At 39.3% G+C, this 17,842-nt stretch overlaps 1 protein-coding gene across 1 annotated transcript in view; it reads left to right on the plus strand.

Annotated features, from left to right (window-relative positions):
• The window catches only part of LOC123455056 (vomeronasal type-2 receptor 116-like), a 39,576-nt gene extending 21,971 nt beyond the window's left edge, over positions 1-17,605 (plus strand). The window contains 6 exon segments of the mRNA XM_045134742.1: positions 8,296-8,581; positions 8,949-9,194; positions 9,196-9,756; positions 12,053-12,280; positions 12,569-12,692; positions 16,701-17,605. Coding sequence (XP_044990677.1) covers positions 8,296-8,581; positions 8,949-9,194; positions 9,196-9,756; positions 12,053-12,280; positions 12,569-12,692; positions 16,701-17,605 — 2,350 coding nt within the window.
• Positions 17,606-17,842: the final 237 nt, after the last annotated feature.

The raw sequence follows: 17,842 nt of genomic DNA on the forward strand, positions 1-17,842 counted from the left end.
TTCATTATCCACTCATCAGTTGAGGGAAATCTAGGCTGGTTCCATTTCCCAGCTATTATAAATTGAGCAGCAATAAACATGGTTGAGCACATACTTCTAAGGAAATGAGATGGGTCCTTTGGATATATGCCTAGGAGTGCTACAGCTGAGTCATATTGTAGATCAATCTGTAGCTGTTTTAGGAACCTCCACACTGATTTTCACAATGGCTGCACCAGATTGCATTCCCACCAGCAGTGTAGAAGGGTTCCTCTTTTTCCACATCCCCGCCAAAATTTATGATCATTTCTTTTCATGATGGTGGCCAATCTGAGAGGAGTGAGATGGAATCTCAATGTAGTTTTAATCTGATATCCCTGATGACTAGTGATGTAGAACACTTTTTTAGATGCTTATATGCCATTCATATTTCTTCCTTTGAGAATGCTCGATTTAGCTCCATAGCCCATTTTTTGATTGGCTTGTTTGATTCCTTAATATTTAACTTTTTGGGTACTTTGTGTATCCTAGATATTAATCCTCTGTCAGATATATAGCTGACGAAGATTTTTTCCCACTCTGTAGGTTGCCTCTTTGCTTTTTTCACTGTGTCCTTTGCAGTGCAAAATCTTTGTAATTTCATAAGGTCCCAGTGATTAATCTGTGGTTTTATTGCTTGAGCAATTGGGGTTGTATTCAGAAAGTCTTTGCCAAGAACAATATGTTGAAGGGTTTCCCCTACTTTTTCCTCTAGCAGTTTCAGAGTTTAAGGTCCGATGCTAAGGTGTTTAATCCATTTGGACTAAATTCTTGTGCATGGCGAGAGAGAAGAATCTATTTTCATCCTTCTGCAGATATATATCCAGTTTTCCCAACACCATTTGCTGAAGAGGCTGCCTTTTCTCCAAAAAGTATTTTTGGCTTTTTTTTTTTTTTATCGAATATCAGGTAGCTATAGCTACTTGGGCTTACATCTGGGTCCTCTATTCTGTTCCACTGATCTACATGTCTGTTTTTGTGCCAGTACAATGCTGTTTTTGTTACTATGGCTCTGTAGTATAGGTTAAAATCAGGTATGGTGATACCACCAGCCTCTTTTTTGTTGCTCAGTATTATCTTAGATATTTGAGGTTTTTTGTGATTCCAAATGAATTTTTGGATTGTTTTTTCTATTTCCATGAAGAATGTTTTTGGAATTTTGATAGGGATTGCATTAAATGTGTAGATTGCATTTGGTAAGCTTGCCATTTTCACAATATTTATTCTTCCAATCCAGGAACAAGGGATGTTTCTCCACTTTCTAGTGTCTTCTGCAATTTCTCGCTTGAGTGTTTTAAAGTTCTCATTGTAGAGATTCTTTACTTCCTTGGTTAGGTTTATTCCAAGGTACTTTATTTTTTTTTGATACAATTGTGAATGGGAGTGATTCTCTGATATCATCCTCTGTGTGTTTGTTGTTAGCATATATGAAGGCTACTGATTTCTGGGTATTTATTTTGTATCCTGCTACATGGCTGTAGGTTTTAATCAGATCTAACAGTTTGCTAGTAGATTTTTTAGGGTCCTTTATGTATAGAATCATGCCATCTGCAAATAAAGATAAGTTGATTTCTTCCTTTCCAATTTGTATCTGTTTTATGTGTCTCTTGCCTTATTGCTATGGCTAAGACTTCCAAAACTATATTAAATAAACGTGGGGACAGTGGACACCCTTGTCTTGTTCCTGATTTTAGTGGAAAAGCTCCCAGTTTTTCCCCATTTAGTAATATGTTGGCTGTAGGCTTGTCATAAGTAGCCTTTATTATATTGAGATATGTTCCTTCTATTCCCAGTCTCTGTAGGACTTTCATCATGGAGGGATGTTGAATTTTGTCAAATGCTTTCTCTGTGTCCAATGAGATGATCATGTGATTGTTGTCCTTCAATCCATTTAAACATTATATTACATTTATAGATTTGCATATATTGAACCATCCCTGCATCTCTGGGATAAAGCCTACTTGGTCAGGGTGCATGATCTTTTTGATATAGTCTTGTATTCTATTTGCCAATATTTTGTTGAGACTTTTTGCATCTATGTTCATGAGGGAGATTGGTCTGTAATTTTCTTTTTTTGTTCTATCTTTGCCTGGTTTTGGTATCAGGGTGATGCTGGCCTCATAGAAGGAGTTTGGTAGAATTGCTTCCTTTTCTATTTCCTCAAAAAGCTTAAGAAGCAATGGTGTTAGCTCTTCCTTAAAGATCTGGTAAAATTCAGCAGTGAATCCATCTGGGCCTGGGTTTTTTTTTAGTTGGGAGATAATTGATAAATGTTTGGATCTCCCAGTTTGTTATAGGTCTATTTAAGTGATTAATCTCATTTTGATTTAATTTAGATAGGTCATATAAATCAAGGAAAGCATCCATTTCTTTCAGATTTTCATACTTTGTGGAGTATATGCTTTTATAATATGTCCCTATGATTTTTTAAATTTCTCTGGAATCTGTTGTGATGTTACCTTTTTCATCTCTGGTTTTATTAATTTGTGTCTCTTCTGTCTTTCTTTTGTTCAGATTTGCTAAGGGTTTATCAATCTTTTTATCCTTTCAAAGAACAAACTCTTTGTTTCATTAATTCTTTGGATTTTTTGTTTGTTGTTTGTTTCTATTTCATTAATTTCTGCCCTAACCTTTATTATTTATTCCCCCCTACTGATTTTTGGTTTGCCTTGTTCTTCTTTTTCCAAGGCTTTAAGGTGAAGCATTAGGTCGTTTACTTGCAACCTTTCTACTTTCTTAATATAGGCGCTTAAGGCAATAAATTTACCTCTTAGAACTGCCTTCATTGTGTCCCAGAGATTTTGATATGTTGTATTCTCATTATCATTTAACTCTATAATTTTTTTGATTTCCTTCTTGATTTTTTCATTGACCCATTCATCATTTAGTAGTTTATTGTTTAGTTTCTATGATTTTGTGTATGCTCTATAGCCTTTCTTGCTACTTATTTGTAGTTAAATTCCATTGTGGTCAGATAGAATGCAAGGAATTATTTCAATTTTCCTGAATTTGTTAAGATTTGCTTTGTGTCCTAATATATGGTCTATTTTAGAGAATGTTCCATGTGCTGCTGAAAAGAATGTATATTCTGCAGCCTTTGGATGAAATGTCCTGTATATATCTGTTAGGTCAATTCCTTCTATGACCTCATTTAGTCCAGTTACCTCTCTGTTTATTTTTTCCCTTGATGAACTGTCAATTGATGAGTGAGGAGTGTTAAAGTCACCCACCACCACTGTGTTTGGTGTTATCTGTGACCTTAGTTCTAATAGCGTTTGTTTGATGAATTTGGGAGCCCCCATGTTAGTGCATATATAATTTTAGGATTGTAATGTCCTCCTGTTGGAGTGTGCCCTTAATCAATGTAAAGTGATCTTCCTTATCTTTCTTGACTAATGTTGGACTGAAGTCTACCTTGTCAGATATTAGGATAGCAACCACTGCTTGTTTTCTAGGCCCATTTGCTAGAAACACCATCTTCCAACCTTTCACCCTAAGATAATGTCTATCCTTTGTAGAAAGGGGAGTTTCTTGGAGACAACTAATTGTAGGATCCTGCTTTTTCACCCAGTCTGCAAACCTATGTCTTTTTCTTGGGGCATTGAGGCTGTGAATATTAAGAGATATTATTGAAAGGTGTTTACTTCAGTTTGCATTTTTTTTTTTTTTGTGGTACCAGTTCTATCTGTGCTCTCATGTATTAACTAGTATTTGACTATTGCTTGTTTTTTCTAGGTTCCTTATATGTGTGCTTTTCCTTTTCTTCAGCATGAGGGATTCTATCTAGAATTTTCTGTAGAGCTGGTTTTGTCTTCAAATACTCCTTTAACCTGCTTTTGTCATGGAATGTCCTTATTTCTCCATCTATTTGCATGGATAACTTTGCAGGATAAAGTAACCTTGGTTGACAGTTGTTATCTTTCAGAACTTGGAATATATCACTCCAAGCCTTCTGGCTTTAAAAGTTTGTGTTGAATAATCTGCTGTAATCCTGATGGGCTTGCTTTTGTAGGTAACTTAATTTTCTCTCTAACTGCTTTCAATATTTTTTCTTTGGTGTGTGTGTTTGGAAGTTTGATTATAATATGGCGAGGAGAGGTTCTTTCCATGTTTTGTCTGGCTGGGGTTCTAAAGTTTTCCTGTATCTGCATTGTCACGTCTTTCCCAATTTGGGGGAAATTTTCTTCTATGATTTTGTTGAAAATGCTTACTATGCCTTTGGAGTGGAATTCTTCTCCTTCTACTATGCCCTGAATTCTTATATTTTATCTTTTTATAGTGCCCTAAATATCTTGAAATGCCCACTCATACTTTTCTGTAAGTTTGTCTTTCTCTTTGTTGGACTGTATTAGATCTGCATTTTGGTCTTCTAGCTTAGATATTCTGTCTGCTCTTTCATTCATTCTGCTGCTGAGATTTTCTACAGAGTTTTTTATTTCATTAACTGTGTTCTTCATTGCTAGTAATTCTGACTGGTTTTTCTTTATTATTTCTATTTCCTTATTTATGTCTTGTATTGCCTTCTTTATTTCATTAAACTGGTGGCCTGCATCTTCTTTGATTCCTTTGATTTCCTCTTTAAGTTCTTATTTGACTCCTTTGATTTGTTCTCTGACTTCTTTGAACATATTTACAATCATTCTTTTGAAATATTTCTTAGGCATTTCCTCTAACTCATTCTCACTGGAGGTCATTTCTGATGCATTAATACTTTCAGGAGGATTTATATCGTCTTGCTTTTTAGTGTTTCTTGTGTTATAATGTATATATTTTTGCATCTTGGATTAAATTAATGATTGGATTTTCTAGCTAGCTAGGTATTCTTAGCTGTATCAATTGATTTGATGTCATCTATTTTCAGGGTAGGAGCTTAAAGTGTTAGGTGTGGCTCTTAAGACTCTCAGAGTATCTACAGAGGTGCTCCTAGGGGTTGGGTTTCCCTGCTATGGCAATATTCAATTAGGCTAAGTGGAATAAAATACAGGTAGATTCAAAAAGTTAACTAAACACTCTACCAACTCAATCAAAAACAGTCCCAAGTATGTATACCAGAGTAGTTATTATAACAACCAGATCCTCTACCAACAAAGAGGTTAAGATTTCTGGTCTGTTGAGGGATCCAAGTCAGCTTGTGACCAAGTGAGACCCTTCCCTGGTGCAATCCCAGTTACCTTGGATGAATTTATTTTCAGTCAAGTTGCTGCCTGGGACTTCGGGCTGCTGTTCTGATTTCTGGAGCTGGGCACTGGCTTTTCCTGTGGGGCAAACTGAGCCTGGCAACTATGGCCCTGCAGATCAGCACCTCCGCTGCTGGAACTGCTGCTGCTAAAGCTGATTCTGCTGGGTCTGTCATCAGCTGAAGCTGCTGCTGCTGGGCCCACTGCTGCTGCTGCCTCTGCTGCTGCTGCTCCTGTAGCTGCCACTTCTGGAGCCATTGCTGCTGCTGAAGCTGCTGATGCTGGGTCCACTGCCGCTGCTGCTTGTGAAGCTGCTGCTTCTGGGTCTGCTGCATGCTGCTGCTACTGGGTCTGCTGCTGCTGGGGCCGCTGTTACCGGTGCCGGAGGTGCCGATGTTGCTGCCGGACTCTGCTCCTGATTGGGTCCCGCTTTCGGCTCAAGTTGGTGTGGCTGGGTCCCGGGATGCTGCTCTATTCACTGGAGCTGGGTTCAGGCAGTGGGGCAGGGGAGGGAGCCGCAGCCGCTCTGGTTCTCTCACTGTTCCACGTGTTCTTCTACCTCATGGTCTGATCCTCTGTTGCTCACTGCCGCTCTCCCTTCATGTTTCCTGAGTTGCAGAGAGCACCGGTGTGAGTGGAAAATCCCCACACCTGGATTTTCCTGCAGCTGGAGCCGAGTCTGGTGGCTTTCTGGTGCACTGCTGCTGCAGTTGGCGGTGCTGCTGGGGCCGCTTTTGCTGGCCTGTGCGGGTTCTGGATGCTCTGGATCTCTTCTACTTCTCCACTGTTGCTTCAATTTCCTATACACCTCACTTTTTGGTAAACGTGTGTATTTTGCTGAGTTTTTGGGGTTTTTTAACCCCAGGCTGCTTTGACATGGTACTTATGCTGCCATCTTAACTGGAAGTCTAACATCAATTTTTGATGAAACAGTAAACTTAGATGGTGGTGCACCAAGTGAAAGACAGAAAAAAGACAAACATTATACAGAAAACCATAGATATATGTAGCGCAGACAGCCAAAGATGTTTCTATAGAGGGGCCACATTGGAATCCAAGGAAGAGACAGCTGGGCTGGAATTGTGTCATGCAGCTCTTCAGCGCTCAATTCCTCATGATCCTGAACTGGCATGCTTGCCATCTCCAGCAACTATCGGCTGATGAATGGAAAATGAAAATGTATTACTTAACACAATGGAATGCTACCCAGCAGTAAGGAAAAATTCAATAGTGAAAATTGCATGAAAATGTATGAACAAAATCATACTAAGCAAGGTTACAGGCTGAGAAAGAAAACCACACATTCTCTCCTAAGATGGAACAAATTGAGTTGTGTATAAGTTGTAATAAGCATAAGAATTATTGGCAGGGAATTAGAGTGAGACTAGGAGAACAGGGAAGGAGGGAAGGATGAATGGAGGGGATAGTAGACAGAGAAGTGGAACAACAGAATCCAGGGGGCTAACACCTTCAGAAACATTTGGGTAATGGATGTTTGGAAGGTGGAAATATACAAAACTAACACTGTAAGCACATACCAAGAATAGACAGCATGAACTCACATCTTTCTACCTCAGCAGGAAGAAGCAGCAAGAGTAACTTAGCATGTAATGTCTAGGAGGTGGACTATAAAAGCCAGACCTTCCAAGAGTGACACACCTCCTCCAGCAAAGCTCCAACTACCAATGGTTTCACTAGGTAGGGATTGAGTCAAAGACTTATCATAAACACATGGAGTACAGAGAACATTTCACATTCACACCACCACAACAATGAGAATAAACTTATTTACAATTGTTCTGCTCTTATAAGTTTTCAAATACTAGATTCTAAAGATGTCATGTCCCTCCATCCTCATAACAGAAGGAACACGATCAACAAGAGAAGTTCAGGGAGAATGTAATTTGGTACATAATGTTCAGTGGGCTTGATATGAAGCTTATGAATGACACCTCATGCTGCGGACTGACTCTCGGGGAGATCAGGACCGAGGGAGAACAAGGGCGAAGGCTCAAGGAGAACTCGGGATTTGGCGAGGAAATGACAGACAGACACACTCTAGGTTGAATGTGCTGCTGCAATTTACTGAAGGTTTCATGAAGGTTTTATACAGATTGAACAAGTGATCTTAAGAATTATTAATCTAAACAATCTTAAGTATTGTTCTACTCTAAGCATACGTGTAGTGTTTATCAGGCAGGAAATGTACCCATTTTCTGAGAAGCATGTCTCGCACCATTGACCACAACATTATACGAACAGAAACTAGGGTAAAAGGTGTAAGGTGAATAACAGGTTACTTATTTCTTATACCCCAAGGACTGTATAAACACCAAGGCTTAAGCTTCCTTGCTAAGCGTTCCCATAAATGGAAGAGAATGCCATAGCCTCCTTTTTCCTTCATAATTCATTCATCTATTATCGCATTTATCATATCCTCCCTCATAGGGGAGTGGAACTAAGTAGATTCTAGCTCTAGGAGTCCACCATCTGTCCTTGATCAAGTACTGAACATATCCCCCAGGAAGTTTCCTGGTGGGAATGCCTAAGTTTTGTAACTCCTTTTCTGCAGAACTGTCATGCTTCTTATGAACACTACCGATCAACATTTCTACTTTCATATTCTCAGGCTCAGTATCGTTCTCAAACATCATAAGCTGTTTTTACTTTACACCATCTAAAAACTGTTCTAGAGTTAATTTTTTATTCCTAGTAGAGTTATACATTCCCTCCATTGCCCTAATCATAGGAGGGGCACATTCAATGCTTAGATTGTTTCTTGTACTCTGATTGCGTGCATGATTACTAATAAGTGTTGAATTAGCTGTTCTTAGACAAACGGCTAGAAGAAAGCAGGAAAGAAACAGAGTGCAGAAAACAGCACATTGGCGCCAGCAATCGGGTCTTTGTGACTTCTTGGGCAGCAGGAACCATTACAGTAACTGACTGCCAAGGGGTCACCGGGGGCATCCCTCCGAGGAGTGCTGGCCCTCTGTCCTCAGCTCTCTTCCAGTGCAGAAGCATCTCTGCTTGCTACACAGGCGAGGTCGCCATGGACGTAGCAACCTCATCCATGATGATGATTGTGCTCCCCTTTCAGATTGCCAATCAGAAGGTTCCAGCATGTGCTTGCATTGATTTTTGCCTTGGAAGATATTAACCATAACTCCCAGCTACTACAAAATATGTCATTGCAATTGCATTCCATTTCTAAGATTTGTCAGAGTTTTTCAGTATTTAGTATTGAAAATGAATTTGCAAATCTCACAAAGGATTCTCCGAACTATATGTGTGAACAGAAAGCATGTCAGATAGCACTTACAGGACCCTCATGGGCAGGATCTGCCAGACTAGGACCACTCCTGCAACTCTATGTGAGGCCACAGGTGAGTCTGAGTCTATAGAGGGAATTGAAACTCAGTCTCATAGTGGCATTTTCTAGTAACTGGTCAAGGATTATGCCTATGTTAATCATGATTTTAACTGAACTGGTAAACACTCAGATTTAGTGGATTATTATCCTTTACTTGCTTGATATAGAAAAGAAGAACAAGGTAAGAGAAAATGAGATTCACTAGAAGACTCACTACTCAGCAATTTCCTATCAGGTTCTGGGAAATAAGATATTACTGTGGTAATAGCATGAACAAGATTTTCTTCCATTTTCTACTGGTTAAAAGGTCAGTCAGAAGTTACCTTGTGCCTGACAAAATCCTTCTCATTTTGTAGATTCCAATGTTCTGTTTTCTTTAGATTTCCTATGGACCATTTCATCCTACACTAAGTGACCAGGAGAAGTTTCCTTATCTTTATCAGGTGGCTCCTGAGGATACAAACCGGCCCCTTGCCATGGTCTCCTTGATGCTTCATTTCAGCTGGACATGGGTGGAGCTGTTCATCTCAGATGATGACCAAGGCTTTCAATTTCTCTCTAACCTGAGAGTAGAAATGCAAAGACATGGCATATGTTTAGCATATGTGAATATGATCCCTGTAAACACAAGATATATTATTGACAGCTCTTATAAATTTGCGTTATCCAATCTTCACATCATCAGCAAATGCTGTTGTCATTTATGGTAACATTAACTCTATTCTGGAAATGAGCTTTAGAAAATGGGAATGTTTAGGCACACGGAGAATCTGGGTCACCACCTCACAGTGGGATCTCCTCCCATGTGAGGGAGATTTCGTCTCTTATCCATTCCGTTGGTCTTTCACTTTTGTACACCACCATGGTGAGATTTCTAGTTTAAAACCTTTTATCCAGACAATGAACTTTTCCAAATATACAGAAAACATTAATTCTGTAAGATCAAGGTGGATGGGTTTTAATTGTTCTCTCTCCAAATCATACTATGAAACACTGAACAACTATTTTTCCAACCCTTCACTGGAGTGGTTTTCAAGGCACAGCTTTGACATGGACATGGATGAAGAATTTTACAACATCTACAATGCTGTGTATGCTGTGGCCCATGCCCTCCATGAAATGATTCTTCAACAAGTAGATTCTCAGAGGATAGGAAATGAGTTTATGAAATATGTTTCATGCCCTCAGGTAAAGTGTCTTAAAATCACTTTCTTAAATCACTTAAAAATTACTTTCAACAAATGTAACATCCTCAATGTTGTCAAAACATGCTCATGCCTGTTTGTCTAGGATTCTTTGTTTCAATTGCAAGGCTTTCTGTACTTTGTCATGTCGAAGCAAGTAAACTCTCTGTGTGTATACATCATGAAGAAGACTATGAGCAAGGCTTGCTAACAGACAACTATAATCTCAACACTAGGGAAGCTCAGACAGAAAGATTACTGTGGGCTTGAGGCAAGGCTAGGCTACAAAGGATGAGCTCCAGTTTATACTTGGTTAGTGAGAAACACTGCCCCAAAATTAAAAATGAATAAAGTTACTGAAAACCAAGGAAACTTTTAGTCAACTTCAATGATTTAAGAGAAAGGTGAGCTTAATATAATGCTTAAATTAGGTGGTGTTGACCTGGAATTCACTATTTTGTCTCAGAGTGGCAACAACACATTGTGAGCCTCCTTCCTCTGCCTTCCAAATCATGGGATTAAAGGCATACACTACCAGGGCTGACAACTTTTTCTTTACTTGAAATATAAACACAGACTTTACAATATAAAGTATAAATGAAGAGCTCATAAAACCATGCTCCTGAAGTAACAAGAACAAAAAGTTGTTTGGGTGGGGGGCGTTGTTTGTTTATTCAAAGCAGGGTCTCACTCCAGACCAGACTGACCTGGAATTTACTCTGTAACCCTAGGCTGGCCTGGGTCTCACGGTCATCCTCCTAACTCCACCTCCAAAATGAGGTGTTACAGGTCCAGAAAAGTCCTTGAACCCCACACCCTGGGTGCATGTCTACTTTTAACCAAAGTGTTGAATAAAATAAGACTGAGAAGAATAATTACTAAATTATTATATTTATTTAAAGAAGTACAGAAACAACAAAAGGAAAATGACTACACTCAGATACCTTGAGAGCCCACATGATGGTCCTGAAAAAAACACAGAAAGGAAAGCTGGGCGTGGTGGAGCACGCCTTTAATCCCAGCACTCGGGAGGCAGAGGTAGGAGGATCGCCATGAGTTCAAGGCCACCCTGAGACTCCATAGTGAATTCCAGGTCAGCCTGGGCTAGAGTGAAACCCTACCTCGAAAAACCAAAAAAAAAAAAAAAAAAAAAACACAGAAAGAAATGAAAGGAAAGTACAAAGAGCTCTTGCCATGTAGAGAGCGGGAGGGGTAAAGAGTCCATGTGGAAAGTAGGTGTTAGGGGGACCTGCCTCAGCTCAGCCCAGCCAGGCCAAACCAAGGAGAAATTCAACATAAATAATGAATGGATCACCAAGAAAAAGAGGTTTGTCCCCTCACATACATCTGTTTAAGACATTAAAGTGGTAGGCCCTAACTTCTGGCTAATGTGAGCCAGAGAGACAGTAAGTTGTCTGGGCTAGGGGCTGTCTCTGGAAGAGGCAAGTCATGACACCAAATTCTGGGGGCTGAACTTCAGGAACTACAATGATAGGACTAGATTTAAATCCCAGAAGAGACTCCCTCCCAGTAGGGGTCCAGGATTTGTTTGGAAAAACAGACCTAAGGAACAGTATGAGAAATCAGATCATGTTTTGATCTCTACCAAAGTAGAAACTAGAAGGATAGGCCCAAAGACATTCCTGCTCCTTACTTTCAGGCACCCAGTTACCCTAGCTGCCTAACAAAGCTACCTGACTCTCTCTCACTGGGACGAAATGCCTGCTCCCAAAAATTGTCTTCAGGAATCAGGGAGAGAGTTTCCATAGTTGGAATAAAGTAGTTCCTCCAAAAGTAAACATGTTCCCAATCTCCTTTTCATGTCTGAAGCTCTAAAAGTGACCAGAGATGATATAGATATTGATACTGATATTTATCACAATGTATAGTCTACCTATTATTTCTTTAGCAACTGTTTTGTCATTTTTTGTAAGACCAACTATTATCATTTTCTATTTTTCTATGATTTTCAAGGTAGGGTTTCACTCCATCCCCAGCTGACTTAGAATTTATGCTGTAATCTCAGGATGGCCTTGAACTCACAGTCATCCTCCTACTTCAGCTTCCTGAGTGCTGGGATTGAAAACATGTATTGCCACACCCAGCTAAGAAAGTAATATTAGAAAAACCATAATGCTATTTTTAAATGATCTGTGTAAAGTCACGTATTTTACCAGTTTGTTTTCAGCAGTGAATGTGCATAGTAAGGAAGAACTATAAAATAAAGGGCATTCCCTACATCATGCATTCAGTCATGGCATGTGGGCCTTTCCAATCATGGAATGATGTGTATTTTTTAGGTACATGCTTTTCTGAAGAATGTTCTCTTTATTAACCCTCTTGGAGGTGAGGTGAATATGAACCCCAAAGGACAAGTAAGTGATGAGTATGATGTTCTCAACATTTGGAATTTCCCCCATGGAATTGATTTGAAGGTGAAAATAGGAGAGTTTTCCCCACATTTTCCACATGGTCAGCAGTTGTATTTACCTGAAGACATGCCAGAGTGGGCCACAGGAAGTAGACAGGTGAGTTGTCCTGTGCTGGTGCTTTACACTAGATATTAATGATCACGTTCTTGTGGAATATGTGTTTCCTCATCATATATTGATTACTAGATATACTTTATAAATTTTTAAATATTTGACAAAAACTGTAATTTCCATGTATTTGTTTCAGTATGATTATATAAAGCAAAAATTACTATGATCATCAAGCACTAAAAATAAATTTTTCATGGTCCAATCAGGTAAAATTGTCTGGTTTGAGAGGAGTATCTTAGATTTCTTTCCCTGACACATGTCTGAATTCCTCAGATCCTGCCTTCACTGTGCAGTGTGCCGTGCCGTCCTGGGTTCAAGAAATCCCATAAGGAGGGACAAGCAGCCTGCTGCTTCTATTGCTATCGGTGCCCAAAAAATGAGATTTCCAATGAGACAGGTAACTGCATGCAAGAAAGAAAAAAGTGCCTCAGATTGATTATCTTCTATAACACACAGGAGGATTTCAAGGGTCCTGGAAAGAAACTCAAGGGAAAAATATCAGCCAGGCCTGGTGGCACATGGCTATAATCCCAGCACTTGGGAGCAGAGGTAGGAGGATCTCTGTGTGTTGGAGGCCACCCTGAGATTACATAGTGAATTCCAGGTCAGTCTGAGCTACAATAAAACCATACTTCCAAAAACCAAATGAAAAAAGAAAAGAAAAGAAAAGAAACTCTTCTGTCTTACTAATCACTGAATTTATGTATCAATATTGCCCCTTAAAATATACACACCCTATTACTCAACTCATTGTTGTAAAAAAAATTCCTATATACTTCTGTGAGAAAGTCTATGTAAGATTTCCCTTAAGTATGCATTATTTTACACTTGAGATTTGTACAGAAATAATGTGAAATGTACAATCCCTGGATTTGCTACAGAGTGAGAAGTTCTTTTGTTTAATTTTTAGTTTTAGAAATTCTGCAGAAAACAGAACTTTTACCATGGTTTAATCTAAAAGTGAGAAAAAGGAATGGGAGAAGGTAGAATTGTCTGACATACTGCTGTGTGTATTTCAGAATCCTTTCTTAAAGTAGGATCTGTACATTTCTTGAAAATTTTGAATTTCCTTTTCCAATGAGCATTTTGCAGTGAACTTCTCTTATATATAGCAAAAAATGTGTAAGAGTACAAAAGTATGTGAGATTAATGTAAAACTACAGTATTGCTCTGGCACAGAACATTAAAATCTTTGAAAGAAAAAAACAAAAATGAAGCCAGGCGTGGTGGCGCACGCCTTTAATCCCAGCACTCGGGAGGCAGAGGTAGGAGGATTGCCATGAGTTCAAGGCCACCCTGAGATGACAGAGTTAATTCCAGGTCAGCCTGGACCAGAGTGAGACCCTACCTCGAAAAACCAAAAAAAAAAAAAACAAAAAAAAAACAAAAATGGAAGGTCTCCATTTTAAATGTCATTCATATATACCTTGTGGATGAGACCTATATACTTTTACATACTGTTAAAAGGATAAATTATTGAATTACTAAAAAAATACATACTTTATTATTTCAATCCATTGTTTTTCAATTTTTTTTTATTATTTCAATCATTGTTGTTGTTGTTGTGTGTGTATCAAAGTTTTATTAGGTAAAAGAAAGAAGAAAGCTTCATCCCAGAATTCAAGATCTCAAGATGCAGCTTCGATCTGTTAGGAGTGTCAGCTTTTATTGGAAATAACCACATGATGCTTATAGTTTAAAAACAAACAAAAAGGATCGTGAGTTAAATCACAAAATCACATTCTGTTAAACAAGGGAAAACTATTACAAGAAGTCACAAGGTTACATACATCACATAGGAGGAACTTAGGAAAGAAACAGTCTAGGCTTTGTAATCACAAAGATATTTAGAAACAAAGAGATATAGGGAGGTCATGGTGCACCGCACAGAGAGATAATCCCATTCCTTAACTAACAGTAAACACCTGCACTGCACAGAGGGGTCATCCCATTCCTTTCACATTCCATTCTCCATTTCCCCCTCTGATATGACACTAACTTAAATCCTTGATTTGTGAAGAACAGTGTCTAGGATATTTTCATCTAGGGGGTGTATTGTGTCCACAATACCATGAGTTTAACAGAATTTATTCTATTCTTTACATATCTACTTAGAGCATTAATAATGCAGGGTCCTATGATAAGGCCTAAGAGCAGTAGTATCAGGGGGCCAGCAATAGAAGAGATAAGGGAAGTTAGCCATGGAGACCAACGAAACAGACTGAAACCAATTACTAGTGTCTTGTCTCTGAAGTTCTTTTTCTTTGATACTTTTCTCTAACTAAAGCCATTGTATTTTGGATTTATTCCTAACTGATTGGTACAAAATCAATAAGTTTTATCTAAAGTCACACATAAGCCCACTTGTTTCATAAAATCAAGTCTGATCCTCTTCTATTTTGTCCCCTCTACTTTCACAGCCATTGGAGTGGTTAGGATGACATTGTGGGGGCCCTTCCAATGTCCCCATATGGTGTCTCTTGATCTAAACTCTGTCACCAAGCTGAAAGGAATGGGGGAAAACAGAGTGAATCTGAAATGCAGCCTTGATTGCTGGAACAATGGACTCCTGGACTCTCTAAGATTTGGAAAGAAAGAAGCATTTCTTTAGTAAAGTTAGTTATCTGTTCAAGACCCATATGGGGCAGGATTTGGGGGAAGGAGTTCCATACATAATTTGAAATGGAGTAATTCATTTTACATAAGAGGTACACCTAGCCCTCCACAGGGTAAAGGGAAGGAGTACCATCCATCCTTCATCAGTCTCTGGGATTAATTCTTTCTACCTGTCTGGAACTTTGGGGATGATAGGCACAATGTAATTTCCAATTAATCTCCAATGTCTTGGTCAATTCCCTAGTGATTGGACACAAAGGCAGGCCCTCTATCTGATCAAATCTGGAGGCACAACCCATAGCAGGGAATTATCTCCTAACAATTCCCTAGTCACACTTTGACTATGTCTCAGATATGGTCAGAAAAGCTTCCACCATCCTGAAAATGTATCATTATAAACAAGTAAACATTTATATCCACACTGATCTGGCTTTACCTCAGTGAAATCAACTTTCCATTATCTACCTGGCTATGTCCCCTGATCTCTGGCCTCCATTGGTGGTACCTTACCAGAGGAGGCATTTGTCTGTTGGCAGGCCTGACAGTGGGTGGTGATGACGTAGATGAATGAGTCTAGACCAGTTCTTGAGCTCCAGATAAAGTAATCACCCCTCTCTCAAGAATAAGGAGGAGAACAATAGAAAAGACCACCCAGTGCTGAACTCTAGTCTCCAAATTCCCACTCACACAGGTCCATGCACACCCAGAAAGAAACATGTAAAACACAAAGGTCTTTGTACATGCGTTTGTATGCACACACAGAGACACACACCACAAATGCACACACATGCACACACTGAAAAGAAATAAAGGTATCTTCATCATTGTGCATGTTCAATATAAAAAGATATTCTTCAAGTTTATGTAAAGAAAAATGTATTTAAAATTAAATATTAACATATATCATAACAAAACTTTATCTTGCAGCTAGGAGTACCCTCTTTTTCCTTTTCTCACTACATGTCATCTATTCCTTGGTAATTTGTTTACTGATGTTTCTCATCCTACTTTCTCAATAGGTCTTGAATAAATTACTAAGGCAAAAGATTATGGAGGTAAAATTCAATAAAATTTTCATAAATGCTATCCATGTCCTCTCAAAATTAATTTGCAAAACCCTCCTCCAAGGTGATGGTGTACAGTTTTGGTGATACTTATACACTGGTGTCCACTTTTAATCAAAAGTTACTATCGCTTAAAAAGATAATGGTGGAAGATTTGAATTTCCCCACGGTGAATAGCCAACACAGAGCTCCACCTAGAGTCAGACAGTGGAATGTACTAGCTTCCACACTAAGTTGGAATGCACAGTTTGAATAATTACATATATTACATTTACAATTTATGAATTACCCTGTTTAAGTTTTTTCAAGTTTTCTCTGAGGCAAGAGTTCACTCTAACCCAGACTGACATGGAACTCACACTGTAACTGAAGGCTGGTCTCGAGCTCTCAGTGGTCTCTCAACCTCTGCATTCCAAGTGAGTGATATAAGGTGTGAGGCACCACACCAAGAAATTAAGACTTTTATTAAGACCCTGAATGGGTTGACACAAGGAGTATTAAGATAAATAAACTATTTTGTATATGTGATATAAGTTAAAGTAATAATGCTTCCTAGGTGTCCTTCTCCATGCATGCCATATCAATTAATTTTGAGTCATGTCTTCAGGATAATCCACTTGCTGTCAATGCTAACACAGAAGGAACATGCTGGACACACCCATGTGAGACATCAGTAACACATGAAAATTGGAGCTGTACTGATGAGTCTTTGCTCTCTACCTCAGACATGGAGCAGTGTGTGAAGTGTCCAGGTGACCAGTATGCCAATGTACAGCAAACCCACTGCCTGCCGAAATCTGTGAACTACTTGTCTTATGAAGACCCCTTGGGGATGACTCTTGCCTGCCTGGCACTAGGCTTCTCTGTACTCACAGTTCTTGTTCTTGGGGTGTTTTGGAAGCACCAAGACACTCCCATTGTGAAGGCCAATAACCGCACCCTCAGCTACATCCTGCTCATCTCCCTCAACTGCTGTTTTCTCTGCTCCTTGCTCTTCATTGGACGTCCCAACACTGTTACCTGCATCCTGCAGCAGATCACATTTGGAGTTCTCTTCACTGTGGCTGTCTCCACTGTCTTGGCCAAAACAGTTACTGTGGTCCTGGCCTTCAAGGTCACCACTCCAGGAAGAAGGATGAGGGGGCTGCTGGTATCAGGAGCACCTAACTTCATCATTCCCACCTGCACTCTGGTCCAAATTACTCTCTGTGCAGTGTGGCTTGGTACGTCTCCTCCCTTTATTGACACCGATACACAATCTAAATATGAACATATCATCATCATCTGCAACAAGGGCTCAGTCACTGCCTTCTACTGTGTCCTGGGATACCTGGGCTCTCTGGCCATAGTGAGCTTCACTGTGGCTTTCTTGGCCAGGAATCTGCCTGACACCTTCAATGAAGCCAAGTTCCTGACCTTCAGCATGCTGGTGTTCTGCAGTGTGTGGGTCACCTTCCTCCCTGTCTACCAAAGCAGCCAAGGGAAATTCATGGTGGCTGTAGAAGTCTTTTCAATCCTGGCCTCCAGTGCTGGGCTATTGGGCTGCATTTTTGTACCCAAGTGCTACATTATTTTGCTACAACCAGATAGAAATTCTCTTCACAAGGTCACATGTAAAATCAATTCTTGAGCATATATCTTTCCTTAAAATTTAAACTAAGGTTACTATAGAGACTGAAAACATCATATCATTATTTTTTAATCCCAATTCGTTTTTTGCACCCCCACCCAAGTGAGTTTCATTTGTTCTCAATGATAGTTATGTATCATATGAGTGGTTTAACATGAATTACTTAGACAAGTCAAATCTTGTATCAGAATGACAATGATTGATAAGGAGTTTTAGAAGAAAATTACACATAGAGAC

This window comes from Jaculus jaculus, chromosome 15 (genome assembly GCF_020740685.1).
Source record: "Jaculus jaculus isolate mJacJac1 chromosome 15, mJacJac1.mat.Y.cur, whole genome shotgun sequence".
Taxonomy (NCBI): Eukaryota; Metazoa; Chordata; class Mammalia; order Rodentia; family Dipodidae; genus Jaculus; species Jaculus jaculus.